The 25,321-nt window shown below is 43.1% G+C and overlaps 1 protein-coding gene across 1 annotated transcript in view; it reads right to left on the reverse strand.

Annotated features, from left to right (window-relative positions):
• Positions 1-3,968: 3,968 nt before the first annotated feature.
• Positions 3,969-25,321, reverse strand: part of MRPS9 (mitochondrial ribosomal protein S9) — a 63,928-nt gene continuing 42,575 nt past the window's right edge. The window contains exons 5-11 of the mRNA XM_042931876.1: positions 24,499-24,578; positions 15,435-15,520; positions 14,297-14,372; positions 11,623-11,791; positions 10,499-10,607; positions 6,253-6,422; positions 3,969-4,242 (exon numbers count right to left, since the gene is read on the reverse strand). Coding sequence (XP_042787810.1) covers positions 4,151-4,242; positions 6,253-6,422; positions 10,499-10,607; positions 11,623-11,791; positions 14,297-14,372; positions 15,435-15,520; positions 24,499-24,578 — 782 coding nt within the window. The 3' untranslated portion in view covers positions 3,969-4,150. The remainder of the gene's footprint in view (positions 4,243-6,252; positions 6,423-10,498; positions 10,608-11,622; positions 11,792-14,296; positions 14,373-15,434; positions 15,521-24,498; positions 24,579-25,321) is intronic.

The following is a 25,321-nucleotide window of genomic DNA, read 5'->3' on the forward strand; positions in this document are numbered from 1 at the left end:
TGAGAAGGTCACGAACCAGAGGCTGGAAAGCCAAGTGCCTGCTGCTCCTGCCCTAACCACTTGTTTGCGAAAGAGCCCGCCTCCAGCTGAGCAAAGAAACAAGGGCTTGGAGCTGATTTAATCCTCTTGGTCGGCTGCCCCATCCCCACACTCGGATGGCCCGGTGCCTGGGCTGCAGTTGGAACAGGCTTTCCCATTTTAACTTACTTGATCCGGGCGCTGCCAGGGCAGACCGTAACCCCACCCTGACGTGAGGAAATTGAGACTCGGAGGGCAGGGTGATCTGCCGAGCACACAAACCCCCAGCACTTGCCTGGCCCGCACGGGGAAGACACCAACAGCTTCATCCCCCAGATGTCCTCCTTCCTCCACCGTCACTGGTGCTGCTTCTGGCTCTTCTCCCTACCTCAGGCTTTAAAGCCCAGAGCAGAGTCTCTGCCTTCTTTCTGCTGTGCGTCCCTTCCAGCCCCACCGCAAATGCCCCACCATGTGATGGCCTCCCCAATAGGTCTCCAGCCTGACGCACGCAAGATCCGCAAGATCCGAGTTACAGCCTCTCGGTTCCCAAGTGTGTGCCGGGCAGCACCACTCAGCGGTCCCCAAACACCGGAAACTCCGCAAAACCCAAGCCGGCCCCTGTCGTGTCACTGTCCCCTCTGCCACCAACTGCCCTTCCCGGGTTTGTGGTTCTCTGAATTATCAGATGCCCGCTTACTCTCCTGCTTGGTATCTACAGCCCCTGCTTCCTACAGCAGTCTGTCACCTTTGTCCAGGCCATCTCTGGAACATTCCACACACCCATCCCCTTTCTGGTCACTCTGCTTGCTCCCTCAGTGTCACTGTAGTCTCCGGAGGGGTCCTGTACTTCGAGTCCCTCTTGCTCCTGCAACAACTGTGATCTGCATGAGGGACAGATTTCAGAGTGTGCTCCCTAGAGCTGCCTCACAGGAAGGTGGCACTTAACACTCATATTCTGTTATAGGATGACCCTTGTACAACATGAGGGCTCGGGGCGCTGACCCCGATGCAGGAGAAAATCCGTGTGTAACTTCTGACTCCCCCAAAACTTAACTACTAATAGCCTACTGTTGACTGGAAGCCTTCCTGATGACAAATACTTGTTTAATACATCTTATGTATATTTATTATATATTCTTATAGTCAAGCTAGAGAAAATGTTATTACGAAAAATCGTAAGATATATTCACAGTACTGTGCTTATTGAAAAGAAATCCACATGTAAGTTGGCCCGTGCAGCTCAAAGGACAACTGTACTATGTGCTATGATCCTACCTAATAGCTAAAATAAGGGAGTCGTGTGGCTAACAGTTTGAAATCCTTGTTCTAATCTCAGCCCTCATTGCTATTCTCTCAAAGGCTATGAATCCCCCTGGGTGGTGAGCAAGGACATCTCTCCGACATTTCCCGCCGTCGCAGACCTGGCTGGGTTTCCGTGGCAACCTACCCCACCGGCAGCACCCCAGCCCTCAGGTTTCCTTCAGTTCCCCAAACATCCAAACGTCTGTGAACTTGCCTCCTGCCTGTCTCCTGCTGCCGAAGTCTGCAATCCCACGTCTTACCCCACTCCCGTCTCTGCTGGGTTTCCTGTCCTTCAGGGCCCTGGTCAGTGGCTCCATTCCCGGCTTCACTGTGACTTCACCGCTTTCCCACGAGACCTCCTCCACTTTGTCTCCTCCACTACAGCGAGGGACCTGCCAGGAGAGCTTCCGGCCAGCGCATGCGTGGTTGGCCCTGCCCATCCAGCAGGAGGGCGGCAGGTGCTAGCCCCGCGCTGGTGGCCCCACAGACACCTACAAGCCCTGAGCAGACGCGTACCGCACAGCAGGGCCACGCGTCACTTCTCTCTTGTCAAGGTGAGAGAAAGCATGCTCGGACAGGCAGGGGCTGAGCAAAACCTGCCAGGGCTTCACAAGAGAAGGACTGCTGCATAGGAAAAAAAACAGAACATGTTTCCTGCGATTCCGTGGGAGATGAAAAGTGCATTGGGTCCGATGCGGTGACACACCTCCCACGTTTCATGTTACCGTACCCTTCAAGGATCTGAAGTATGTACACGTTTCAGACCTTATCCTAGATTTTTTTAAGCCAAATTTACAAAGAAACCAGTACTAGGTAACTCTCTACAGAAGGAAAACTGAACACTGAGGGTCTAATTCTTTAAGTATTGTATTTATTAAAACAACCATATTAAAATAGATTTAAGGTACCTCTGACACCAATTACCTTTTCCCCCGCCAGAAGCCTACTGCAAAATTGCAATAAAGTTAAGATCCAAGTTTCTCAAAGAACTTCAGGAATCCTATAACCAACTCAAGTTAACATTTAGCTATGACTAAGGAGTCTGTCCAGCTGTTGGCCAAAAACCTAAATGTGATCCTTCAGACCCAACACAGGCACCAAGGCTGTACCGGGGAAGCAGCCCTCCCCGCTGCTGACCTGCAGATGGCTACTGCGCGGCCGCCCCGGGGGCGGGGAGGGGTCACCTGCAGTCAAGGACTCCACACCTGGGCCCCCACCCCTGCTCTTCCGCCTCTGAATTCCCGGCCTCCCCACCTTCCTTCAGAGCCTCTGGATCTCCTGCCTCGGACACCTCTGCTGAGACCTCTGTGGGCTGGGGGAGCACCTCCCTCCCCTGGGTTAGTCTCTTGTTTACACTATAGCAGTGATTACAGACTCTAATTCCATTTGGCTCTCTCTGCAGCTTGACTGAGGTAGAACTGACGAAGTTGTAGTAATATATTTCAGATGTACAGTGCGACGATGTGGTATCCAGTAGTCCCCCTTATATGTGGTTTCAGATACCCGAGGTCAACCCCTGTCCGGAAGCACACGACCCTCCTGCTACTTTATCAGAAGGTCAGCAGTGGCCTTACACTATGTCCCAAGGCCCAGGGCACACACCTCACTGCATCACCTCGCGTGGGCATTTTATCATCTCATGGCAGCATGAGAAGGGGGGATACGGTGCAAAAATGTATTTTGAAGAGACCACATTCACGTAACTCTGATTACAGCACATTGTAATTATTCTATTTTATTACTGTTAATCTCTTGCTATGCCTAATTCATCAACTAGACTTTATCATGATATTTATGTGCAGGATAAAGCCCCGGTATGTACAGGGTTTGGTACCATCTGTGCTTTCAGGCATCCACTGGGCGTCTTGGAACAAATGCCTGGGGGGGGGGGGGGGTGGGTGGCTAGTGCACATATACACAGATTGTGAAAGGGTTCCTACCATCAAGTTAATGAACCCAACCATCACCTTGCAGAGTTACGCCCCCACCCCCTGGCCCCACCTTTTTTGGTGAGAGTGCTTCTGGTCTACTCTCTAAGCAAACTTCCATTGTAACAGTACAGTATCATCATCACCATGTTAGATCCTCGGAACTAATTCACCTTGTAGCTGAAAGCGTGTACCCGACGTGGAGAGCGTTACGCTCGGGGAAAGAAGCTGGACGAAGACCAACAGCATGCAGTGTCGCTTCTATGTAGCATCTTTACGAAGTTGAACCCATAGAAACAGGAGGATGGTGACTGCCAGGGGCCGGCGGGAGACTGGCCTGTTGTCTGAAGCCACTCCTCTGACACCTGGCAGCCCAGCCCTCTCCGGCTCCTGACAAAGACGCTCACAGCTTACTTCATTCTTCTGAACAAGCATCCTCACCTCTCAGTTTGAAAAATATGGGATAACAGCCTCCGTACGGGAAAACCACAGCAGCAGGAGAAGCGAGTTCTGGTCTACCTCTCTTGTTCAGTTAGCAGTGTAGCGCTGGTGGGTCCCTTCATTTTGGAGGCCGGGCCTTCTCGTCTGCAGAATGAGGTTACTTGACTAGATTTTGTTGAATGTTCCTTTCAGATCTAATATGCCAAAATTCTATGAATCATGCTTCTAAAACTACCTTCTGAAAAAGTTTAAAAAATAAAGCAGCAGAATGAAGCTAAACATGTTTTAAAAATTGTATTTACAGGGTAACCTTTACGAAGTAGCGTTTAAAAATAAACTGTCTCACAACTCAAACGCCCGATAGTGTTGCCCTCACACTGGCCGGCAAATATTTATCATATGTCTGCCGCATGCCGGGCACATATACACAGCGTTTCCTCTCCTCTCCTGTGAAAGAACACTTAGCGCTTCTTCCAGGTAAACTTTCTGCGGGCTCCCTCCTGGCCTGGCTTCTTCCGTTCTCTGACCCGTGGATCGGCAGTCAGCAGTCCAGCTGCAGTGTAGAGAGAGAGGCCTTTATGAACCATGGAAATAGCACGCTGCCTAGCCGGAAAGCAACCAGACCTGTAATAATTTACCAGCCTGGAATAAATCTCATGAGAGCAGTTTGCTTTCACTCTTTTAGGACATTCTCCCCATTTCGAGACAAACACCAGCTACGTTGTTTGAGTCTGCTCTCCTTATCCCATGAGGACCATGGGTTCTTGTAGTTTTTAAGCCTGTTCAACTTAAGTCTGCTCTTATGTGGGCGGGCACTCTTCACTGTGACTGGACTTACGTCGCCGACTTATTATTACAGGTGTGGAAGTTCGAATGGAGAAGAGGCAGAAAAGCAGCACTGTATGGTGAAGTAAGAGGGAGTATATGGGCACTATAGATTAAGAACATGAGTACACAAACACATACAGTATGACTTATCAAACATATCTTAGAAAAGAAACTTCTGGGAGCTTCCACTCTCTTAATCATCAGGAGCAATTAAGATTTCTAGGCAATTAATGAGTTATTCTCAAACATATGCCCCAAATAATGTGCCCCAGTGGTGGCTGGAACCACAGATTTCAAGAATACCAGTGATAAGAAAGCTCTTACATTGCTTTTGCAAATATGTAAACAGACCCCAGTCTTTCAGTGTCTTTCTCACTCTTCCAAAACTAGCACTTCTTGTCACTGCATACAGGTCTAGGTATCTTATTAGGAGTATGTGAATGGCCGTAAAGCAAAGGAAACTTCAATCACTTGTTATGTAAGTTTTTGCATTTACTTGTCTTTAAAAGGCATGGAATAAAACAGTATTTTGGACAAAATGCAGACATGACTTGTCTAAATTCTAGTTTGAATTATAAATAATAACACTTTATTACTTTTTAATATACACAGTAAGTCAAACTAGCAGAACTGCTAAGTAAGGTCCTACAAGTTACTTTAATGACTAGATATGAATCCCACAAAACAGTGGGTTTCTTAAAAATCAATTTGTTTATGGACTTTTAAGAGACTTAAAAACTCAACTAACTTAAGCCCTAAGCGGTGCTAATCTGCAGCACAGAGTGAGGACCCAGCGGCTCCTGTGGGAGGGCAGGGGGTGCAGAGGCCAGCTTGCGTGCCCAGAGAGGAAGTGCAGGCACAGAGGCGCTAAGTGACTCGCCCAGGCCATGCAGCCAGCTAGGAGCGCCTGCAACGCTTTCTTCCCTTTGTGAACAGTTCGAGGGTGACCTTCAGCTAGAACTGCCCTGATTTGTAGTTAAGTGTGAAAGTGGGGCCCTAATGGACATATTGACTGTGTATTCTTTCTCACACTGCACAGACTCTTGTATTCATGGTGGGGTGACAAGAGTGTTGCAGTGAATAAGACAACATAAAATTCACAACCACATCACAGTGGAAAAACAAAAATCTCCAATGATGTTGGAAACAGTATGGGCTTGGTTATTACACCAAACGGTTACAAATTTCTATGATATAACAATCACCGGGGGGCGCCTGGGTGGCTCAGTCGGTTGAGCGACCGACTTCGGCTCAGGTCACGATCTCACGGTTTGTGAGTTCGAGCCCCACATCAGACTCCGTGCTGACAGCTCAGAGCCTGGAGCCTGCTTCAGATTCTGTGTCTCCCTCTCTCTCTGCCCCTCTCCCGCTCATGCTCTGTCTCAGAAATAAATAAACATTAAAAAAATAAAAACAAAAAAACCCATCACCGGTTCACCTGTGAAACATAATGGAGTAGCGCTTGCTACACTGGATAAGAGGTTAGGCCTTAAAGGCCAAAAGAAACCTTCCCGGACGCCGGGAGGACCTCCTTTTCTTTTTTTAATTCAAACTCACCTCACAGAAATCAAAACCGTAAAACACTGTTATGATCCTGGAGCATGAAAAGAGAAGGCAGCAATCTGCGATACCAAGTACTCTCTGATTTCCAGTAACTGGTGCGGGACTCCGTGACCACTTACAGATGGCGCGGAGACAGCTGCCCCCCACCCCCAACTCCCACCTCAGCGCGTACCTTGTCTCATCCACTCGACCTCTTCCTCGGTGACAAAACTGCACAAGGCTTTGGCCATCGCCAAGCGTATGGCTCCCGCCTGCGAAGACCGCCCACCACCCGACACGGTGCAGGTCACATCGTGTTTTCCAAGCCGGTCCAGGAAGTGGAAAGGGAACATCAGCTGTTCTCTAAAACGCACCACAAGGAAAGGAAGTTTACTGTAAAGATACCCACTTTAGGAACTGCTCATATTCTCAACATGTATACAAAGCGTATGAGGCTTGCCAGAGATCATACTTCACGGCCAAACCTATTAAGTGAAGGACGACTGGTATTTCTGATACTTGGAATGCGAGGTTGACTCCTTCTTCCTGGATACGGCGATATACGCTCTCTCACTGCTGACCCCTTTTCTCTCATGAGAACCTTGCGAAGCTCAAGGATAACCTCGTAAAGAAGTCTCAAAGTGGGGGACCTCCCCTCGTCAGCTGAATCTGTCTGGATTCAGTCGGCAAGCAACATCAAATGCCATCTGGACTCGCTGAACAAGGTGTACCATAAATACCTGTCTAGTGTATGCTGTTAATCCTGGCGTGGTTGGTTTTTAAAATTCTTGGCACCACATTCCACTCCTCTCACCCTCACGCTCCCCCCGCCGAAACACCCATTCTTATTACCAGTTCTCGAAGTGGCGGGGTCCCACTACCCGCCGGGTGCCAGGTGACGCCGCACAACCCCAGCCAGGCCTGCTTCCCACAGCAGTCAGGGAGTGCCCACTCGGGCACGGGCAGGCACCCCCGGATTAGAGACCGGAACACAGACACGACACGACCCTGGAGCTTCTCTCGCTCAACCCAGCAAGTATCCGAACATCATTTATGTACCAGGTACAGTGTTCACCACTGCCTCTGTCGGGTACTTGGATTTTGCTATTTTTTCTTTAAAGTTTTTTAAACCTTTATTTATTTTGAGAGAGAGACAGAGTGTGAGCAAGGGAAGGGCCGAGAGAGAGGGAGACACCGAATCAGAAGCAGGCTCCAGGCTCTGAGCTTTCAGCACAGAGCCTGATGGGGGGCTCAAACTCACGAACTGCAAGATCACGACCTGAGCCGAAGTCGGACGCTCAACCGACTGAGCCGCCCAGGCGCCCCTGCTATTTTGCCTTAATACCTCTACTGAATATTTAGCAAAGCCAATTTATATTGCATTTGCTTGCTTTATCTGACAGTGTGGCTTTCTGGACCCCAAATAAAGCTTATTGTCCCACAGTGATGCTGAAAGACTGATGCGGACGGGACATTCACACTGTACTCCTTGGACTGCATGAGCAAAATAATCGCATGCAGATAAATGGGCAGAACCTTCTCTCTGAACAAGACCTTCCAAGAACATAGTTAACTGGAGTTTGCAATAGCACTGCTTCAGTAGGGATGCTGTTTCCATCGCACACAGAAGGTCTCTGCACTGCCCAACACAGGTAAGCGGTCAGTGACAGGTACGTGACATTAGTAAGAGAAGCTCTGGTCACCCACTTGTTTGGGAGCATAAACATTTATCTGTCTTAATTCCTAAGACTCTAAGATTCCCTAACAAATGCTTACATAAAGAAACCTAGACTAAAATTCAGAAGACATACATTCTACCATCTACACCAGATATACTACGGTGACTGAGACAGACCTGTCAAGGTAAGACAGACCATCGTGAAGGGCCTGGACGGTTGGGAAGCTGGTGCACACGGAGGAACAAAACTAAATTTATACGCAGGTGAAAAAACACCCAAAGGGAAATGATTATCTACAGCTATCAATTTTCGCTCCTCTGGACTGCAAACGAACATAGGCAAAACCAGCCTTCATCTTCTCGCAGGCATCTCAGAGGAAATCCTGGGCTAAAAGAATCAAATTTGGGGTGCCTGGGTGGCTCAGTTGGTTGAGCGTCCGACTTCGGCTCAGGTCATGATCTCACGGCCTGTGAGTTCGAGCCCCATGTCGGGCTCTGTGCTGACAGCTCAGAGCCTGGAGCCTGCTTCAGATTCTTTGTCTCCCTCACTCTCTGCCCCTCCCCTGCTCATGCTCTGTCTCTATCTCAAAAATAAATACACATTAAAAAAAATTTTTTTTAAAAAAGAATCAAATTTGTTTTGTTCTTTGTTATATAACCAAAGTTATTTTGAAAAAAAATAAAAATAAAACGATTTCCTTTCTCTCTTCTCTGAACACTACCCCTTATGGCACCAATTCAAAAGCCTGTAACTTAGCATCTGTACAAACGCATACTTTTTTTTTTCTGTAACCACTCAGAATGCTAATCTTATCTCCCCTATTACATGGCTAGTGCTGTGTGAGGAACGTGTTTCTTTTGTACAGATGATCAACTCAGAGTTGTTTTAATGGTTGGCTGATGGAGCCAAGGCCTTTCCAAATCAGAAGGGCTATTAATCCTTGTATCCCACAGTGCTAGGCACATAGTAACAAATGTGTAAGTGACACATGAACGAATGAACAAGTTTTCTGATAACCCTGGGAAGGCAACACAGTCAGTGCTCCCAATGATCTGTCTGCTATGTTTGTGCACACAGCCTGAAGAAAGGGCCCCGGAGAGACAGCTAGCAGTCCAGCGGACTTTCAGAAGAGCATCTGGGAGATGAAGTCCAACTCTCTCCTACTGACTAGCCAAGTGACCTTTAAGTATCTGGGCAAAGGTCACACAACTAGAAAACAGAACTAGAAGCAAGATCATCTGATTCTCCGTTCAGCTGTCTTCCTACTGGTCAGTGGTCGCCTCGCTGCGGAATCTGTAAGCTCTCGAGCTGCTTCCGCGTGAGGAAAGGCCAGCCCACAGCTAGCACAGCTGCCCCAAATCCCTGCAACCGCTTAAAGACGAGATGGTCTGGGGGCCCATTCCCACCAAGAGTAGCCTTAGGCTTCCCAGAGAAGAAGTTTCTTAATGACAGAAATCGTTATCTTCGACAGCTCTGATCTCTTCACAACGCCCAGAACAGGACTGCATACACGGACAATCCTTAGCAGATGCCTGCTGAATTCAGAGTGAAAGACAAGTTCTAAGGATTGTAAGGCTACCATTTAATTATGAGACCAAGCCATAAACTGAGACTTGTTAAATCATCGGGAGCTCTATCTGAAAGCAAACTGGCAGTCAGGATCAAATGCCATTGCTCCAAGCAGTTCCCAATGCTCAAGTTCTGGGTCTCTCTTTGGCTTTTCTGAAGGGAAAGAAGGGCTTCCTCCACCCATCTCCCTGCAAGAGGGACGGCAGAATTAGTTTACTCCGTGAACTACAAGCTGAACGGACTTGGTTACTCTTTGACCCAGACACATATGGCAATAAAATAAACATACATTCCCTGAAGTAAGTATGCAGTCCAGAGGCTTGCACTACACTAACAGGGTTCTCTTTTCCTTACATAAGCATGGGGATCGTAAGAGCTCCTGCCCCCTTTCACCTTAAATAGCACAGTACACATTCAGGGAACAGGAGGATTAAAGAGGAGGGCCTGATCATGCAGAACTTGTGTTACCCGTGCATAAGGACAGTAACTACTAGAAAAATAATAACCGTCTCCAAAAGAGGTCTTTGGATAGTGACTCACAGAGATCAAAGAGGAGCATGTTTCGAGGACTTGAATTCTGATACCTGTTTATGATTAATGTCTGTTTCTCCATGGGCTACAAAGTTCCAAACATAAAGCTGCCATATTTAGCCCTGGGAACTAAAGCAAAGCCTGATGAGCTCCTATTTTAACACATAAACGTCAGGTTTCATTGCCTGCTCAATATATAATCAATTTCCTCTGAGTAGGAAAAAATCCAAAGTGACAAAGCAGACTTTGTCTAATATTTTCCATGTAAGGGCCAAGGTTGGTTTTTGTTGTTTTGTGTGCATCCACCCCACCCCCCGCCCCCCCCCCCGCCCAACTAGGGAAACACAAGGTGGTAGTCTACTCTTCTTTCATTCTGGCATAGTCTGCATTCCAGAATGTGAGCTACATCCCAAATGCTCCACTTCCAGTAGGAGCTGATGAAGAGAGGAGGAAGATTCAACTGATGAGGAATTCTAGAGATGCTTTTCCAAAACCTGAAAAGCTACATAAAGAATAGTGGTAGCTTCCCTCTAGCTAGTTTGATAAATTAATCACACTGGTAAAGAGAAACCATCATTCAGACATACATAATCGGAAAATCGGAAGCCCCCTTAATATAAAGAATAAAGACGAAAAGCAAACGCAAAAGCAGAAACTAACCTGTCTTGTGTCACTGGGAAGTAAAGCAGATAATCGATTCCATTTACTTTTATTCTTCCACTTCCATGCTCATAAACAATGGCTTCTGCTTTTGCACTCTTTCTTTTACCTTTAAAATATAAAATTTCTACCAGGGAAAGTCTTTTAAGATATTGGCCGTTAGGCCAATGCTTTGAGACCGATAAAACAACATTAGATTCCCCCCCCACACCCCAGAATGACAATATATACAGGGGGCATAGGGAAGTTCTAGAACTACTGTAAGTCAAACAAAAACAAAACAGGTGACTACACCATAATCCATGTAGTAAAGCTTATTATGGGGTAGTTTTGTTCCTCAATTGTGTTTTAGGAATACCACAATGATTTTCAATCAGTTTCAATAAGCAGTGAGATAATTCCTATGTATTTATGTTACTTGAGAAAAACAACCAATTTACAGTGTTTGTCGTTTACAATCCATCAGAGTGTATTTAATCCGACAGCTTTTACAAATATATGAGGGGTATGAAAAAATATCATCGGTAGAAATGAAAGGATTCCTCAGGAAAGGTCCCATTTCTTTGAAATCACTCGTTTCTTCAATTTTGAAGAGCTGCAGGTCTATCATGCAACAGGGTCGGTCCTTAAAAGCAGCAGCAAAATGAACGTCCGCCTGGCCACAAGGAAGAAGGGAGGCAAGGACCACGTTTCACAGATTCGGTATCTGACAAGCAGATTTCCCGAGCAATTTCATTTTACACAGGAAACCTTTATTAGGAACATTTTTTCTTTCTGGCAGTTGAAAAGGTGAAAATAAAAAGATTTAACATAGATCTGTGAAAATAAAGTGTTAACGTGATTGTGTAGGCACACATCCACATTTTTTCTTGGGGCCTTAAAAGGTTCAGATTTTCAAAACTTCAGTAGAGCCTTGAAAATCAGAAAATCCAATGTGGCAGCAGTGGAAAACAAAACAAAACAAAACAAAACAAAACAAAACAAAACAAAACAAAACAAAAAAAAACACAAAGAAAAAAACCCCCAAATGAACCAAATGAATACCAGGGAGCAAGAGCAAATAAAAATAACTATAGTTTCTCCGTTTTCACGAAATTTATTTTCTCTCCCCAGAGTGTCATTACCTTCGCTTGTGCTGAAGGCCATTCCTTGCCCGTCATACTGCAAGGGTTCAATCAGCTGTTTTCTTGATTGAACAGTTACACTCCTACGAAACCTCTGCACAAACTCTTCTTTTTCGGCACTGCACTCCACTGTCAATAACCTTTCTAGCAGCCGAATGAACTGTGCATACTGCAGACAATAAAATAAAAATTCATTAGAAGATGCAAGTGTAATTGCATTTGCTAAGTTTTTTCTATTTTTGTATACTTGATCTTTCCGATGTTGCTTTTCTTGATGAATTTTGACAGGATGACACCCGTGCACCTTCACATGCTGCTTTTAAACAGCATGCAGATGCAACGCTTTCCCTGCGTACCCGCCGTGCCCAGGCTTTTCTCTTAAGAAACAAAAGACACTTACCATGCAAAGAAAAGTCCATTTCTCTGTATTCTAATTACATGAAATGGAGACTTAAATTCGTTTAAAAACATATTTAGATGATCTTCAAGTGTAATTTCTACTCTTTTATTAACTGGATCAAGAGGAGGTTCCAAAATAATTTCCAGTAAGTTATGTATCGTAAAATGGGAACAGTTTGATTTTGAGAAAATGTACCTCTTAAATTATATTTCATAATATATTTGGCAAATATATCTTTAGCTGTTCAAGCTGTGTTACTTTAATGTTTATGATTTCCTTTAAAACCGAACAATCAAGCTATTTAAAAATTCAAGAGATACTTGACTTAAAGGGCAACCTCTTGAAATAAATTATCCCTGCTACTCTGTGCGTTTTTTTTAATAGTTCTTGAACATGTGATTAGAAAGTAAACAACTTGGTATTAACCCCTTAAAATTAGAAGCCACAGTAATCACTATCTAAAGTGTTTACGCAGAAGGAGACAACTAACACCGGAGATCCTTAGTTAATGTGCAGTGTGAGACTCAATTTTTGATAACCTTATGTATGTTTTTGTCAGCCCTAAAAATCATACTCCTCTGTCACCTCTGACTTCATTGTGAACATCCGCCATTAATAATTTGAAATGTGGAGAAATCTCACCATCTCACAGATGGCTCCAATGACTGCTTCCTGTGCTGTTACCGCACAAGAGAAGGGAGTTTTCTGAGTAAGGGTGACATACTTTGCCACCTGTGGTACCCGGCCTGACAAAGCTCCGTTCTCGCCCTCCATTTACAGGCCTGCGTCCTTGGCTCTCAGCGCTTCTCTCAATCCCACCACACACTGACTGTGAACGTACAAAGGAGTACCTACAAGTACAGCATGGCCTTTCTCCAGGACCAGGGTGAAGGTTTAAGAAGTCCCTGCCTCCCTCATCTGGATACCAGCCATCCGTTTCAGGATTTCTGTTGCTATCCAGGACCCTAAAAGTATAGAAGACTATCGTATGCACTACATATACTATCTATGCATGTGATATACACGTATTACATATATATATATATATATATATATATATATATATATATACATACACACACACACACACACACACACGTATATAAAATGTATCTATTTATTTTGTCTTTCCTGTTGCATATCTGTAATGAAGTCCTTGGGATGTCTTCAAAATGGGAGAAAACAAACAAACAAAAAACTAACAACCCCAAACTTGTAGTATAAAGATCAAAGCAGCCAGAAAACAGAGGGCACAATGAAATGACACGTTCAATGAAGAAGCAAAGAGAGATTTTTCAGTTAGATCCATGCAGCAATACCGACTTGGCAGTTAGGATATTAGAAATTAACTCCAGATCCACCGCTCACCAAATGCCTGACACCTTGTTAAGCAAATTGCAACGTTTCCAAATCATTAATTTCTTCAATATGTTAAATGAGAAAAAGAGCAATTTAAGTACATGACTTAAAATCAACACGGGTGGCAAGGTACTAACAATGTTAGCCAGTGCCATGGAAGAAAAAAACCCTTCTTGGAACAATCTGTGAAATTTACATTCAAATCTTCTAGAATAATCTAAATTTGGAACACCCACATATGTAAAACATCAAATTTCCTCTGATAACATTGGCATGTATTAGAACATTTAGCAAAAGACTCCAATTAAAACCTAATGCGGGAGCACCAACTTTATAGGGTAGAATACTCCCCAGGGAGCTGTTAAAAATAGGAATTCCAGGAGGACACCCCTAGAAATTCTGAGGTAGGTCTGAATCTTGGGAAACCGCGTTTTCTAACCGGCATTTCAAATGACTGATGCAGGTGGTGTTACAGATTCCAAGATGAAAACTACTGTCCTTACAGATCCTGCACGCGGGTCAGCCGGGGAGCAGCAAACTGCATGAAAGTAACCAACCGTGTGCTCCGTTCTTTTCTGACTTAACCTCTGAGGATTCCTTCTACTTACCATTAGCTTATACAATCAGCTATCTGCTCTACCGGAGAAAGTGAAAACTGACATCTGCCACAGTCCCCTAGAACAACTGGCCGAGCCACAAAGGCACTTACACACGAGGATCTAGACACCAGGCATGTCACTTTCCTGACCACAGTAAGGCCCTGTGGCAGAAATCAGCTGTAAATATGTTCTAGAAAGGAAAACTGTCTTAGGAACACCTGCATCTGAGAAACATTACTATGACGATCCTAAATACAGCAATTGTCTGCATTCTTATGGCACAGGTCCCCTTAAATTTAAAAGATTAATTACTCACATCTTGATCTGACAGTTTTTCCACTAACATTTCTTCTAGTTCCTCCTTAATCAGCCATCTGCTGCCAATCAGGTCTCTGTTAAAATATCACATATATTCTCTTTTAAATTAACCATGCAATTAGAGTTGTATCACAAAAGATCACACATGTAGTAGCGATTCTTGATTAGAAAACAAATTTTTGTATTCTAAAGCCTTAAAACCCAAGTAAACTATTTTTGAGAAGTGTTAGCTCATGCCCTTGTTGTACTTTAGAAAAGATACGCAGTCTAGCAAATGTTTTGTTTGAGGATTTAAACATGCCACTGTGGAACTCATGTGATACTAAAAGGTACCAGGGTTCTTAAAAATTTAAATGGTGCTTACTTTTCATAATTCACTTCAAAAGAGAAGTTATGGACACAAAGTTAGCCTGTCAATGGACTAAAGTAGTGTTAAGTCCAAAGAGCTAGGGGAAGGATTTACGACTTAAACAAGGGATGTTCAAACACTTGTCTTCTGCCTAAGAAAAAGTTAAGTGAATAGGCCAAAACAACCAGGTTGACAGATCTAATCCATCACAGTCTTTCACTGTAGATCTAATCTGATTCCACTGCCACATGGAAGTCCAAGTCTTTGTTTTTGGTATTTCAGTGAATAGGCAGCTATATAAACAAAAATTCTAAGGACATCATCTTCAAATATAGAAATTAAGTGTCATTTAATACATAAATCTGGAATGCAGATTTAACTTTAATATCTACTTCCCCCCAAACAAAAAACTCACCTATTATTCTGACTCCTAACTTGAATGATTAATGCTGAAATAGCAAACAAATTCCTAGGCTTTAAATATGCCTAAAAACACCAATGACAAGTGTCATGTTTTTCATTCAAATTTTTCATGTTATTTTTTTTAATGTTTATTTATTTTGAAGAGAGGGAGAGAGTATGAGCGGGGGAGGGGCAGAGAGAGAGAGAGGGAGACACAGAATCCGAAGCAGGCTCCAGGCTCTGAGCTGTCAGCACAGAGACCAATGTGGGGCTCGAACCCAGGAACTGTGAGATCATGACCTGAGCCGAAGTCGGACGCTTAACTGACTGAGCCACCCAGGAGCCCCAAATTTTTCATATGTTTTAATGCAAGAGAAGAACTTACTTGGTTTTAGTTTTTTCTGAAAATAGACCTTTGGCTTGCAACTGATTCTGACGTTTTTCTACATCTAGTAGCTTTCCATATGCTTCCTGTGGCAAATAAAATATACACACTAAAATAAGAGATACAGTACATTATTTCTACTTCCTACCTTCCCTGTGAGCAGCCTTCATTTCAGAAGTGACCTCCTCACATAATCTAGCTGCACAGCAAATAATACTGAAAGTGCTTTTTAGTTATACTATTTCTCATTCAAACTAAAGGACAGTAATTTCAATGAGAATTCTGTATCACACGCAGTGCCATACTTTAACTGATTTTTAAATAACCCTATAAGAAATTTACTCTGTAAAGAACTCTATATAAAAAAATTCCAGTGAAGTTGGTAAAAACAAAACAAAGCTATGAACTATCTTCCTTTAAGTTCCACGAGTAGGACCAAAAATTTTCCTTTAAAAAAAAATCATAATTTATATAGCAATATGCACTTTAAACTTAGGGAATTAACCAATAAAAGTTATGGCATTTGTAGCTGAACTACTTATCTAATATTCAATATTTACATAATATTTAAGTCCTCACCATGTTAGTCTGTATCTTAAAAAGTTTGCTACTACGTTTATTTTTCATTATTTGATTTCTTTCCATTAATTTACTTTCTAACAAAGACTGAGTATTATGTCACTTGTTAAATTATAATGCAAACGGGAAAAACTGCCATTTTGTTAGAACTTGTAAAAAGCAATAATCTGGCAATGAAGATTATCTAGAAAATACATTTTCCAAGAAATGAGTTGACAAAAGCAGAATCACACAAATTGTCTCCCAGTTTTTTTGACTGAGCAAATTTAACTGAGGACTCACATCCACTATGTGTGTACTCATTTATAATTTTTAAAAAATTTTTTAAATGTTTTACTTATTTTTGAGAGACAGAGTATGAGCTGGGAAAGGGCAGAGAGAGAGGGAGACACAGAATCTGAGGCAGGTTCCAGGCTCCAAGCCATCAGCACAGAGCCTGACACGGGGCTCAAACTCCTGAACCACGCGATCATGACCTGAGCCAAAGTTGGACGCTTACCCAACTGAAGCACCCAGGTGCCCCCATGCATTTATAATTTACCATCATCTACCATACGGATACCCAATGAGTAGACATTTTCAAAGCATGAGATGGAGGTGACATGACTTTTATTTTCTTTCTGGGAATGACCCCTTCCAATATCATTAGCTAATGTCAGGTAATGAAGACACAGCTTATTACCAATGGATATGTCCATTCATATCTCAGTCTTGAGAATTCCAAATTTGTGAGATGCGACTTCTTACACACACACACACACACACACACACACACACACACACAAAATCACAAGGTTGTTGACAGAGTCTGTTCTAGGAAAAGGGTACGTGTCCCTTTGCCCCGGTGTGTGTATGTACCAGTGTGTACATTAACAGTGTACGTGAGTATCTCAAACAGAGTGAAACCATCGCTGGGTCAGTAATTCAAAGGTAAATTCCCAGGGAAGACGCAGCAGCACACAAGCCTAGCACTGGTTAGAAATACAACCTCTCAGGTCCCAGCCCGTACTTTCAGATGAGGAACGTCTGAGGGGGCGCCCAGCGACCTGTTTTTTTGTTTTGTTGTTTTTTTTTTATTTTTAAAAAAAAATTTTTTTTTTTTAACGTTTATTTTATTTTTGAGAGAGAGAGAGATAGAGCACGAACGGGGGAGGGGGAGGGGCAGAGAGAGAGGGAGACACAGAATTGGAAGCAGGCTCCGGGCTCTGAGCCATCAGCCCAGAGCCCGACTCGGGGCTTGAACTCACGGACCGTGAGATCGTGACCTGAGCTGAAGTCGGATGCTTAACCGACTGAGCCACCCAGGCGCCCCCCAGCGACCTGTTTTAATGATGAGCCCAAGTGATAATACACTGCAGTTTGGATGTGAACGCTAGAAGTACCAAGAGTCTAGTTCAACATAATACAGCGAAGGGACAAAATCAGTTAATCGTACTCTAGTGTGCACATTAAGTGTAACAATGTCTACAACTACATCCGAAGTACAAACGTATCACCTGTAGCGGCACAACTACAGCGGTCTACCCCAAAGAAAGCAAAGGCAAATGTGAACCACCCACGTGTAGCATGTGTGCCTGCTACTCAACTTACAACAAAAGTCTACCACTTCTCTCGCAAGAATTATGGCGAAGCCTCATTTGACTGTTTGTGCTGCAGGTGCTTTTAACTCACTTTAAAAGGCTAAGATACTGGGTTGTGACCCCAGCTGGATACCACCATATCAGAATCATTTCTGTGCAACTGTTTCTAGAAAGTAATTCTCAAGTGCTCTGAACAGGTCAAATAAAGGAACAGGTAAACCAAAGGAAGAAACGACAACCTACAAAACGAATCCTGCCCCACTTGTACGAAGCAGAACAGACACGGTGCCGAGAGCACCTCCCCGTGCACCTGGCACGAACCCGTCAGCAGGCAGGACATCAGCCACGCTGCCGCACCTCGGCGTCTGGGAAAGGGGTGGCGCCAGTCTCTCTGGTCTGCTCCAGAGTCTGGAGATTCTGAGAATACGTAAGTCAGACACGTTGTATCTTTCAAACACAGCTAAAAAAATTGTCCAAGAGAACACCAACAATAGTAATAACGATGCCCTCCCCTGCTTGTAAGGCTCTTTTGTTATTTTCTGTAATAACTAAGGCAATAATAATAATAATAATAATAATAATAGGCCTGCCTCACAGTCAAATTTCAAGTCAGTGTGTAGGCTGCTAAAGTCACCACCATTTTCCAGTGACTCTGGGTCAATTTTTAGGCCCATACTCTTCTTCCCATTTTTTTCACTATACTATTATTACCTTCCAGGGTTATATTTAGCTCCATAATAATTTGTTAAATAGTCCAAATGAAATAATCAGACAAAAAGTGTGTAACATGAAAAAAACACCCATGAAAAGTACACGCCAAATTTCAAAGACGGTACGTTCTATTCATTTAGGGCAGATGCTTATACTTTGATGGTTGTAACCCATCGACTTACACGATTCTCATTACACCACCCCATATACTTCTTCAAACAGGAAAACACATGTCAAGTACTTAGCACAGTGCTTGACCTGTAGTAACGGTCAAGAAGTGACAGCGGGGGGTCGGGGGGAGGGAGGTGTGGCATTCAAGAGTCTAACAATTGAAACAGTTTTACTGGTGTACCATTTCTATTTATTCTTTCTCTTCTCTATATAATAAAACCGCTCTTGAGATTCTATCTTGGTTAGTTAGAGACAACAGCTCTCTGGAAAGTAGATTGCATAGCTTCAGCTCCCTGAAGAGATGTGTACTAACGTGTATCTAAAAATCCTTGAGGGTATAAAATATGCCAGGAACTGTCAACATCACAGATTATCACTGGTAGCTTCTGGTATATTGTTAAGTTTCCACTTAATTTTTAAAGGACACTAGAGAATCAGAGTGACCCCACCTACACTAAGTTTATATACTGTATTTAATAGTATAATTTTCAAATATGACAGGAATAACCCAGATGTGAAATGCTGAATCATTAATCACAGCTATGATTAATATTTCATAAAATCAAAGCAAGCCTATCCACCCCTCGTGTCATCAGATTTCCATAATGTATGAGTCAAATTTAGAAGGTGCCTAATTTGAAAATACCAGATGCTCAGGTTGCAGAAAAAGGATACTTAAACCAAGCCCTCCCCGAGCATAAGCAATATGGTTTTTAGTATCCTTCTAAAATCTGTTTTGGCTGTATTAATCATGTAGAAATTCCAATTTTAGGCAAGGTAAACAAATAAAAATTTCTTGTGGGGGTGGTATAGGAAGTCAACTGTATTTTGATACCCAAAACATACAATAATAAACTAATAGTAATTACCGTCTTAGATACTAGTTAAATAACAGAAAAGTAACCAACTTAAATATGTTGTTTAAAAAAAAACCCACAGAGAATTCAATTCCCTAACTAGCAATCTTCTCAATTTTTTGGCTATTGGCATATACAAAATGAAATGAAACAAACATAATATATAATTCATTTGTCACAGTTACTGCTATTTACCTAATATTCCAGGTGACATACTACCCTAGACCCTTGCTATCACTCTGTTAACACAATAGGGCTACAGAGTCTTAAAAGAGCATGCAGAGATAATGTCAGCACCAATCCGGAGCTTTTTAAAAATCAGCACTTGGCATAGTTTTAAAGGAGTTCTTTCATAATACCTCACTGTGAGAAGGATCACTATTTTAACTCCATTTTTAAAGATAAGGACACTATATCAAAAATTTTAAATATTCACCACAGGGTTACAAAGAAGATGTAAACGACGTGAGAATTTTGTCGTACTAAGTGCCCAGGACTTTGGCTTATTGGGAGTCTGGAATCTTCACATAATGAAGCCGCATGCTTCTGGGGCTGCTGTTCTCGTGCTTTATGAACACAGAAGGTTACTGAAGTCATTTAAAATAAACCAGAGAATTTCTAAATAAGTCAGCCTTCCTTCAAAAGGCAAATGAATCCCATTTATGCATAAGTTATCAGGATTAGAATTACTTGGTTTTCTTTCAAATTTTAACCTTTTGGTTTTTTTTCACTTCAGCAGAATAGTTTAAATACATAATGATCTACTTATTCCTTAGTTTCATACTTTTTTGGGTACAAATTCCCTATGTGGCCATGTAATTCCTTCAATTTATAGAAACACTTTGAAAATCATCCATTGTTTACTGTAAACTAGTCCTGAACATGAGGTTTCTATAAGATGCACAATTCCCAGAGCCGTTTTTAGAGATGCACAATCGTATCTTAAAAATTGGGGTGAGGGGGCTCCTGTCAAAGTTCAGCAAATGCCTAATGTATCTGACACCTGTTTGCAACATCAGTGCCACCTTTCCCAAGTACTGGTCTCACGGGGCGTTAACAGGTGTTGTGGGTAGGAAGGGTTCGTGACCCATTGTTTGAGCAGCAGTGGGTCACTGCAACAGGTTTCTTTACCGAAGGACTTTATCGTGCTGTCGCGTAGCTCCTTGTTAGAGCTCCCCAGGGTGCAATACCCAGCACTGCCAAACTCACTCAGTTTCAGAACCTTTCTCATGACGAATAGTTGATAACTTGTGTTTCTCAGCAACCACTTTGGGAAAGGCTGCAGTAGACACGCCCGGACTTAACAAATCATCTTTTACAGAGGGTTCCCACTTCAGAGTCAAATAATCACCTCCCGTAATGAAATTTAAATAGTTTTCAACTCACTTTTAGTGAGCGAACTTAAAATTTTTCAAAAGCGTGTGTCTGCATTAACGAGTGACCCAGAATTCACATTTCCCTACAATTAAAGGCCCTGCCCAAACTTGACCATGACTGTCCAGGCTGCAGGTGCAGTTGTCTTGCTCATGGGTCCAGCTTTCTTTGCCACCAGCACGGTCCGCCTGGCCAGGCTCCCGCTGCTGTGGACAAGGGGTACGTAGCCCCGGCAGGCTGGCCGACCCAAAGGCAGACCGCCCTTCCAGCCCGTCCCTTAACTATGTACACGCGGTCCTCCTCATCTAGCCCTCGGCTACTCCCAGCTCAGTCGGTCCACGGTACAGCATTTTCTTTTCTGCACAAACACGTGTATTCTCTTTAAAAACTCTTCCCTTTCCTTTACACTTGGGCTTGGCTGTTTCAGGAAAGTTCTCTCATTCTCCCTTTGCTTCCTCTTGCCGCGGCTGAAACCCTAAACTGAAACTCTAAATCATGTCTGAAAAGTATACAAGTGCTACTCGTCACATGGCTATTAAGGAAATGGAAAGCCATCCATTTTGGGTGAAAAAAGACCGATGAGCCAGTGCCAAGCAAGCGTGGAGCTCCCTTTTCAGTACTCAACCATCCTTGGAGAAACTCCCTGAGTGTCTTATTTCTTCTTCCTTAAACCACTTTTTACTGCTTAAGACACGACCTGTTTGTACTGTTCTATACTTTTTGCATTACACAGGTACACCTTATTCACTACTGGGTAAAAGAAGTGTTTTTGTTTTTTTTTTTGACTTTCCCAGGAACCTGAGGACATACATTGTCTCCGTAGGAAAAAGGGAGTTCCAACGAAGGGGGTAACATCCTTTAGAACATAAAACACATCTACAAAGTCTGAGACTGCCACGGATCGGCACGTTTCCTCCACTTTACGCTTTCCTATCATGCTTCACTTCTGGGAACAATAAATTGCTTTCTTCTCGTCCTCATCTTCCCTCAAAATCCTCCCGCTTCTCCACAAAGCCCGGATGGACTAATGATAGGCCAGTGGGAGACAGTGTTCACTAAAGCATTATATGTTCTCCCTCACCGTAAGCCACACCAGGACTCTCTCGTATTAGCCGCTGTAAGGTAATAGATAAGCTTCATACACATACAAACGGCGACCAAATACTCAAAAGAGGAACCGGCATTATTACAGACGATAAAAAGGTTAACTGATGTCAGAAAGGTCTCCTGGCAGAACTGCATACAGGATCTAGATCTGTGGGGGGTTTTTTTGAGTTCTGTTTCTTTGTTTTGACTGCCATGCCTCACACAATTACAGTTGGCCAAGGATGAAAACCGAGACTGGCTTAGGGTCTTTTTACCTGGTCACATGGTAAGAAATTACACCAAAGGGACACGATAACGACGACGATACATTTCCAAGTGTTTAGTGCCTGCCTCGGTCTCTGGGGGCCAAGTCCTTGATGCGTGGGACAGCAGCACGGGGCTCGCTCTCCCACAGAATGGAACACCATCCATCCCCCTCCAAGAGAAGGCAGAACAAAGGAGCCGGCAAACACACGAAGCGGCTTCAAGTTGGAACCTTTTACTTTATACCCAGTGCGGCCTTCCCCCACAGAACCACTTCTGTAAAGTGGCCAGTCAGTGAGTATTCATTCAGTCATGTACTGTTTCGAAGCAACAAAGGGTATCTGGCATGATCTGGAAAACGAGGCTGGTAGGACTGCAGTTGTGAATTCATAATAAAACTGGCCACACATGACGCTGAAGTGACTGGCGTATGTTTAGGAAAGCATTTATCCTTTCTTCCCTACAGAAGTTCACCTTAAAATTCCATTCGCGAAAGTTTGGGAGATACAAGGTTTTACTAATTAGCTGAACTAAATGCTCAAGTTAAGCCCGAAGATCTGTGATTCGCGGGTGTAAGCGAAGCCCCACGCTGCGAGGGGAGTCAAACCCCCCGACGAAATAAACCGGACCGTAACTACTGAATTTAACTGACACAGAAAAGCCCAAAGAACTCTGCTCTCTGCGACACAAACTGTATTACTCAAAAAGAAAAAAACAAACAAAAAAAAACAACCAAAAAAACACATTTATTAATGTAATTCGACCTGTGAGTCAGACTATGGTAGTGTTTCATCTACGGAGAAACCGACCGGTTTCTGGAGCGGTACCTTCCCAAAACACACACGGCAGCCAAAATAAAAGTTGGGCCTCTTTTGCAATGTGTAATTTCTTCATTATGATGGAATGCAACAAAATATCTTGCCCTTGGGTCGCTCAGTTTCAGCCCAAACAAATGCAAATGGCTTGTCAGATGACAGCTGTTTGATAAGGCTCCTCTACAAGACCTGCATGCTTTACTTTTTTCCGTGAAACTTGGGATGAAAGGCAGAAGGCAGGAAGAGAATTAATGTAGCATACAGTCTAAAGGCAATGCTACAACCGTGATTAAGTAGAAAAGTTAAAAGGCACAGATTTTCCACAGCTTCGCTGCGTGCAACCCATCCGTGTAACAAGTTGACAGGCCGAGCGCGTCAGCTCCATCATCCCCTCCGACAGCTAAAACGCGGCACCGCATCCCTTTTCAGAGAAAATTTGCGTCTGCACCATGAAGCGTTGTACATTATTTCTTAGCACTGCAGGGGGCTCAAGTCCATATGGAACCTTCACAAATATTACCACAGATCAAACCAGCGGCGTTGGGAGGCAGATTTGACATACCTATTTAAATGAACAGCAGGGGTCCTCGGGCAGCCTCGGGCGGCGCGGAGGAGCTCGGCGGAGCGCCAGCCGCGGCTCCATTACTCAGCAAAGACACCCTCTACATTTATCATTCATTTCATTTCTGCCAGGGCAAGAAGCTCATTTGCCCAAGGTCAACAAAGAGCGAAAAGAAGGTTTTCTTTTTTTTTCTTTTTCCCAAGAAATAAATGTACCTGACAAGGGGGGATTTTTGTCCTGTGGGTTTGTGGCGCACAAATAAACACCGGGGCGTCCTGAAACAGCAGAGTGAATGTGTGCCTGGGAGTCAAGCAACCTGAAATCTGACGGGGGACGGGGGAAGCCCGGTGAATGTTTTCACAACTTTTAAAAATCACATAATGAAGAAAATAAAACTTGACATCGTGTTCTTACGGTGAAAGGGGTTCTGCTGTTGAAAACTGGATATTAGCATCCAGGCCTTTCATTCGTGGTACCCTAGGGACTTCCCAAATCTGCCATCAGACACCTCTAGCTCTGAAACAAAATAAAAGCGGGTCCCAGTACACTCAAATGCGGTTGCAAGTCAAAATGTAATAAAATCATTTCTTAGGTCTTGTGGAGTCACAAATTCTAGATTCCTACACTGCCTTCGCTTCTGAAAAGCAAAAATTATGTACGAATAAACAAAAAGCACAGACAACAATTGGACTCTCTCCCACGGTAAAGGCCTTACAGCCCCTGACAGCAGCATATACTTGTCCCCTTTCCTGCTTCGCCGTTTACCTTCGACGCACACGCGGGCCTTATTCCTGAGCTGAGCACCTATCCCCTAAAATGATCTTAATTTGGAAGTAACAGCCTTTGAAGGTCAAACCGCCCTTATATAAATTCTGTGATGTTTACCATTAGCAAAAACGAATTAATAAAATATAAAGCTTTTCAACACACTGCCTTACCTCTAGACGTCTTAGTTTTAGTTCAATATGAAACATACAAGGTAAGTTCTGAAGCTGACTAATCTCTGATATAATTAGTCACTTACCTTACGGTTCATATCACTAATCATAAATGTAATATACTTACGTGCATTAGTGAATAATACGACTGTTTGCCAGTATAGAAGAGAAAATGAAATGGACGGCCATCTTCTCCCCACTGGATTGCTAATGAAAAGCCAGATGGAAAAAAAATAAACAAAAATAAAAATATACACGGAGAGAGCTCAAAGAGCTGTATTTAACTGAAGGTAAGACATGTCTATAATTCCGATTAACTTTTAAAATAACAAAACAGCATTAATATATAGTATTTTAATATGTAGTTCAGCATGTTTAACATGTAAATATTCAGGATATTTAAAATTCCATATTCGTTAACATAAAACAACATTTATATCTGGTAACATATTCCTATATATTTCACCATGAGAATTTCTAGAACTTGTTTTAAATAAACACATATAAAATAGCCCAAATCTTCTTGTTAGAACAAAAAAATTTAAGTTTGGCTGTAAATACAGTACGCCCCCATATTCCTTAAAAGGAAAACGGATAAAGTCAATGACATCGTACATTCAGGACATTAGGAAAAAGCACACTATAACAAAGGAAAACACTAAATGGATTTTTCCATGCCACATTATTTGTTCCAACTCTGTGGTGACATACCTCTGAGAGTTTAAACGTCTAAAACAGAAGGGGCCCCTGAAGGTGTTATGTGTAATTCCTTTTGAAATACAGATGGTCATTCACATCTAATAAACACCAAATAAACTAAGGAATGGAGTCACTGCACTACATAAACCAAACCTAACTCCACGCCCTTTGCCCTTATTTCTACTGAGTTGTTTCTTGGTTAACCATTTGTGGGAACACCAATATGTTAAAGGTACACTCCTTTGTCCATT

The sequence above is a fragment of the Panthera leo genome, chromosome A3, assembly GCF_018350215.1.
Source record: "Panthera leo isolate Ple1 chromosome A3, P.leo_Ple1_pat1.1, whole genome shotgun sequence".
NCBI lineage: Eukaryota > Metazoa > Chordata > Mammalia > Carnivora > Felidae > Panthera > Panthera leo.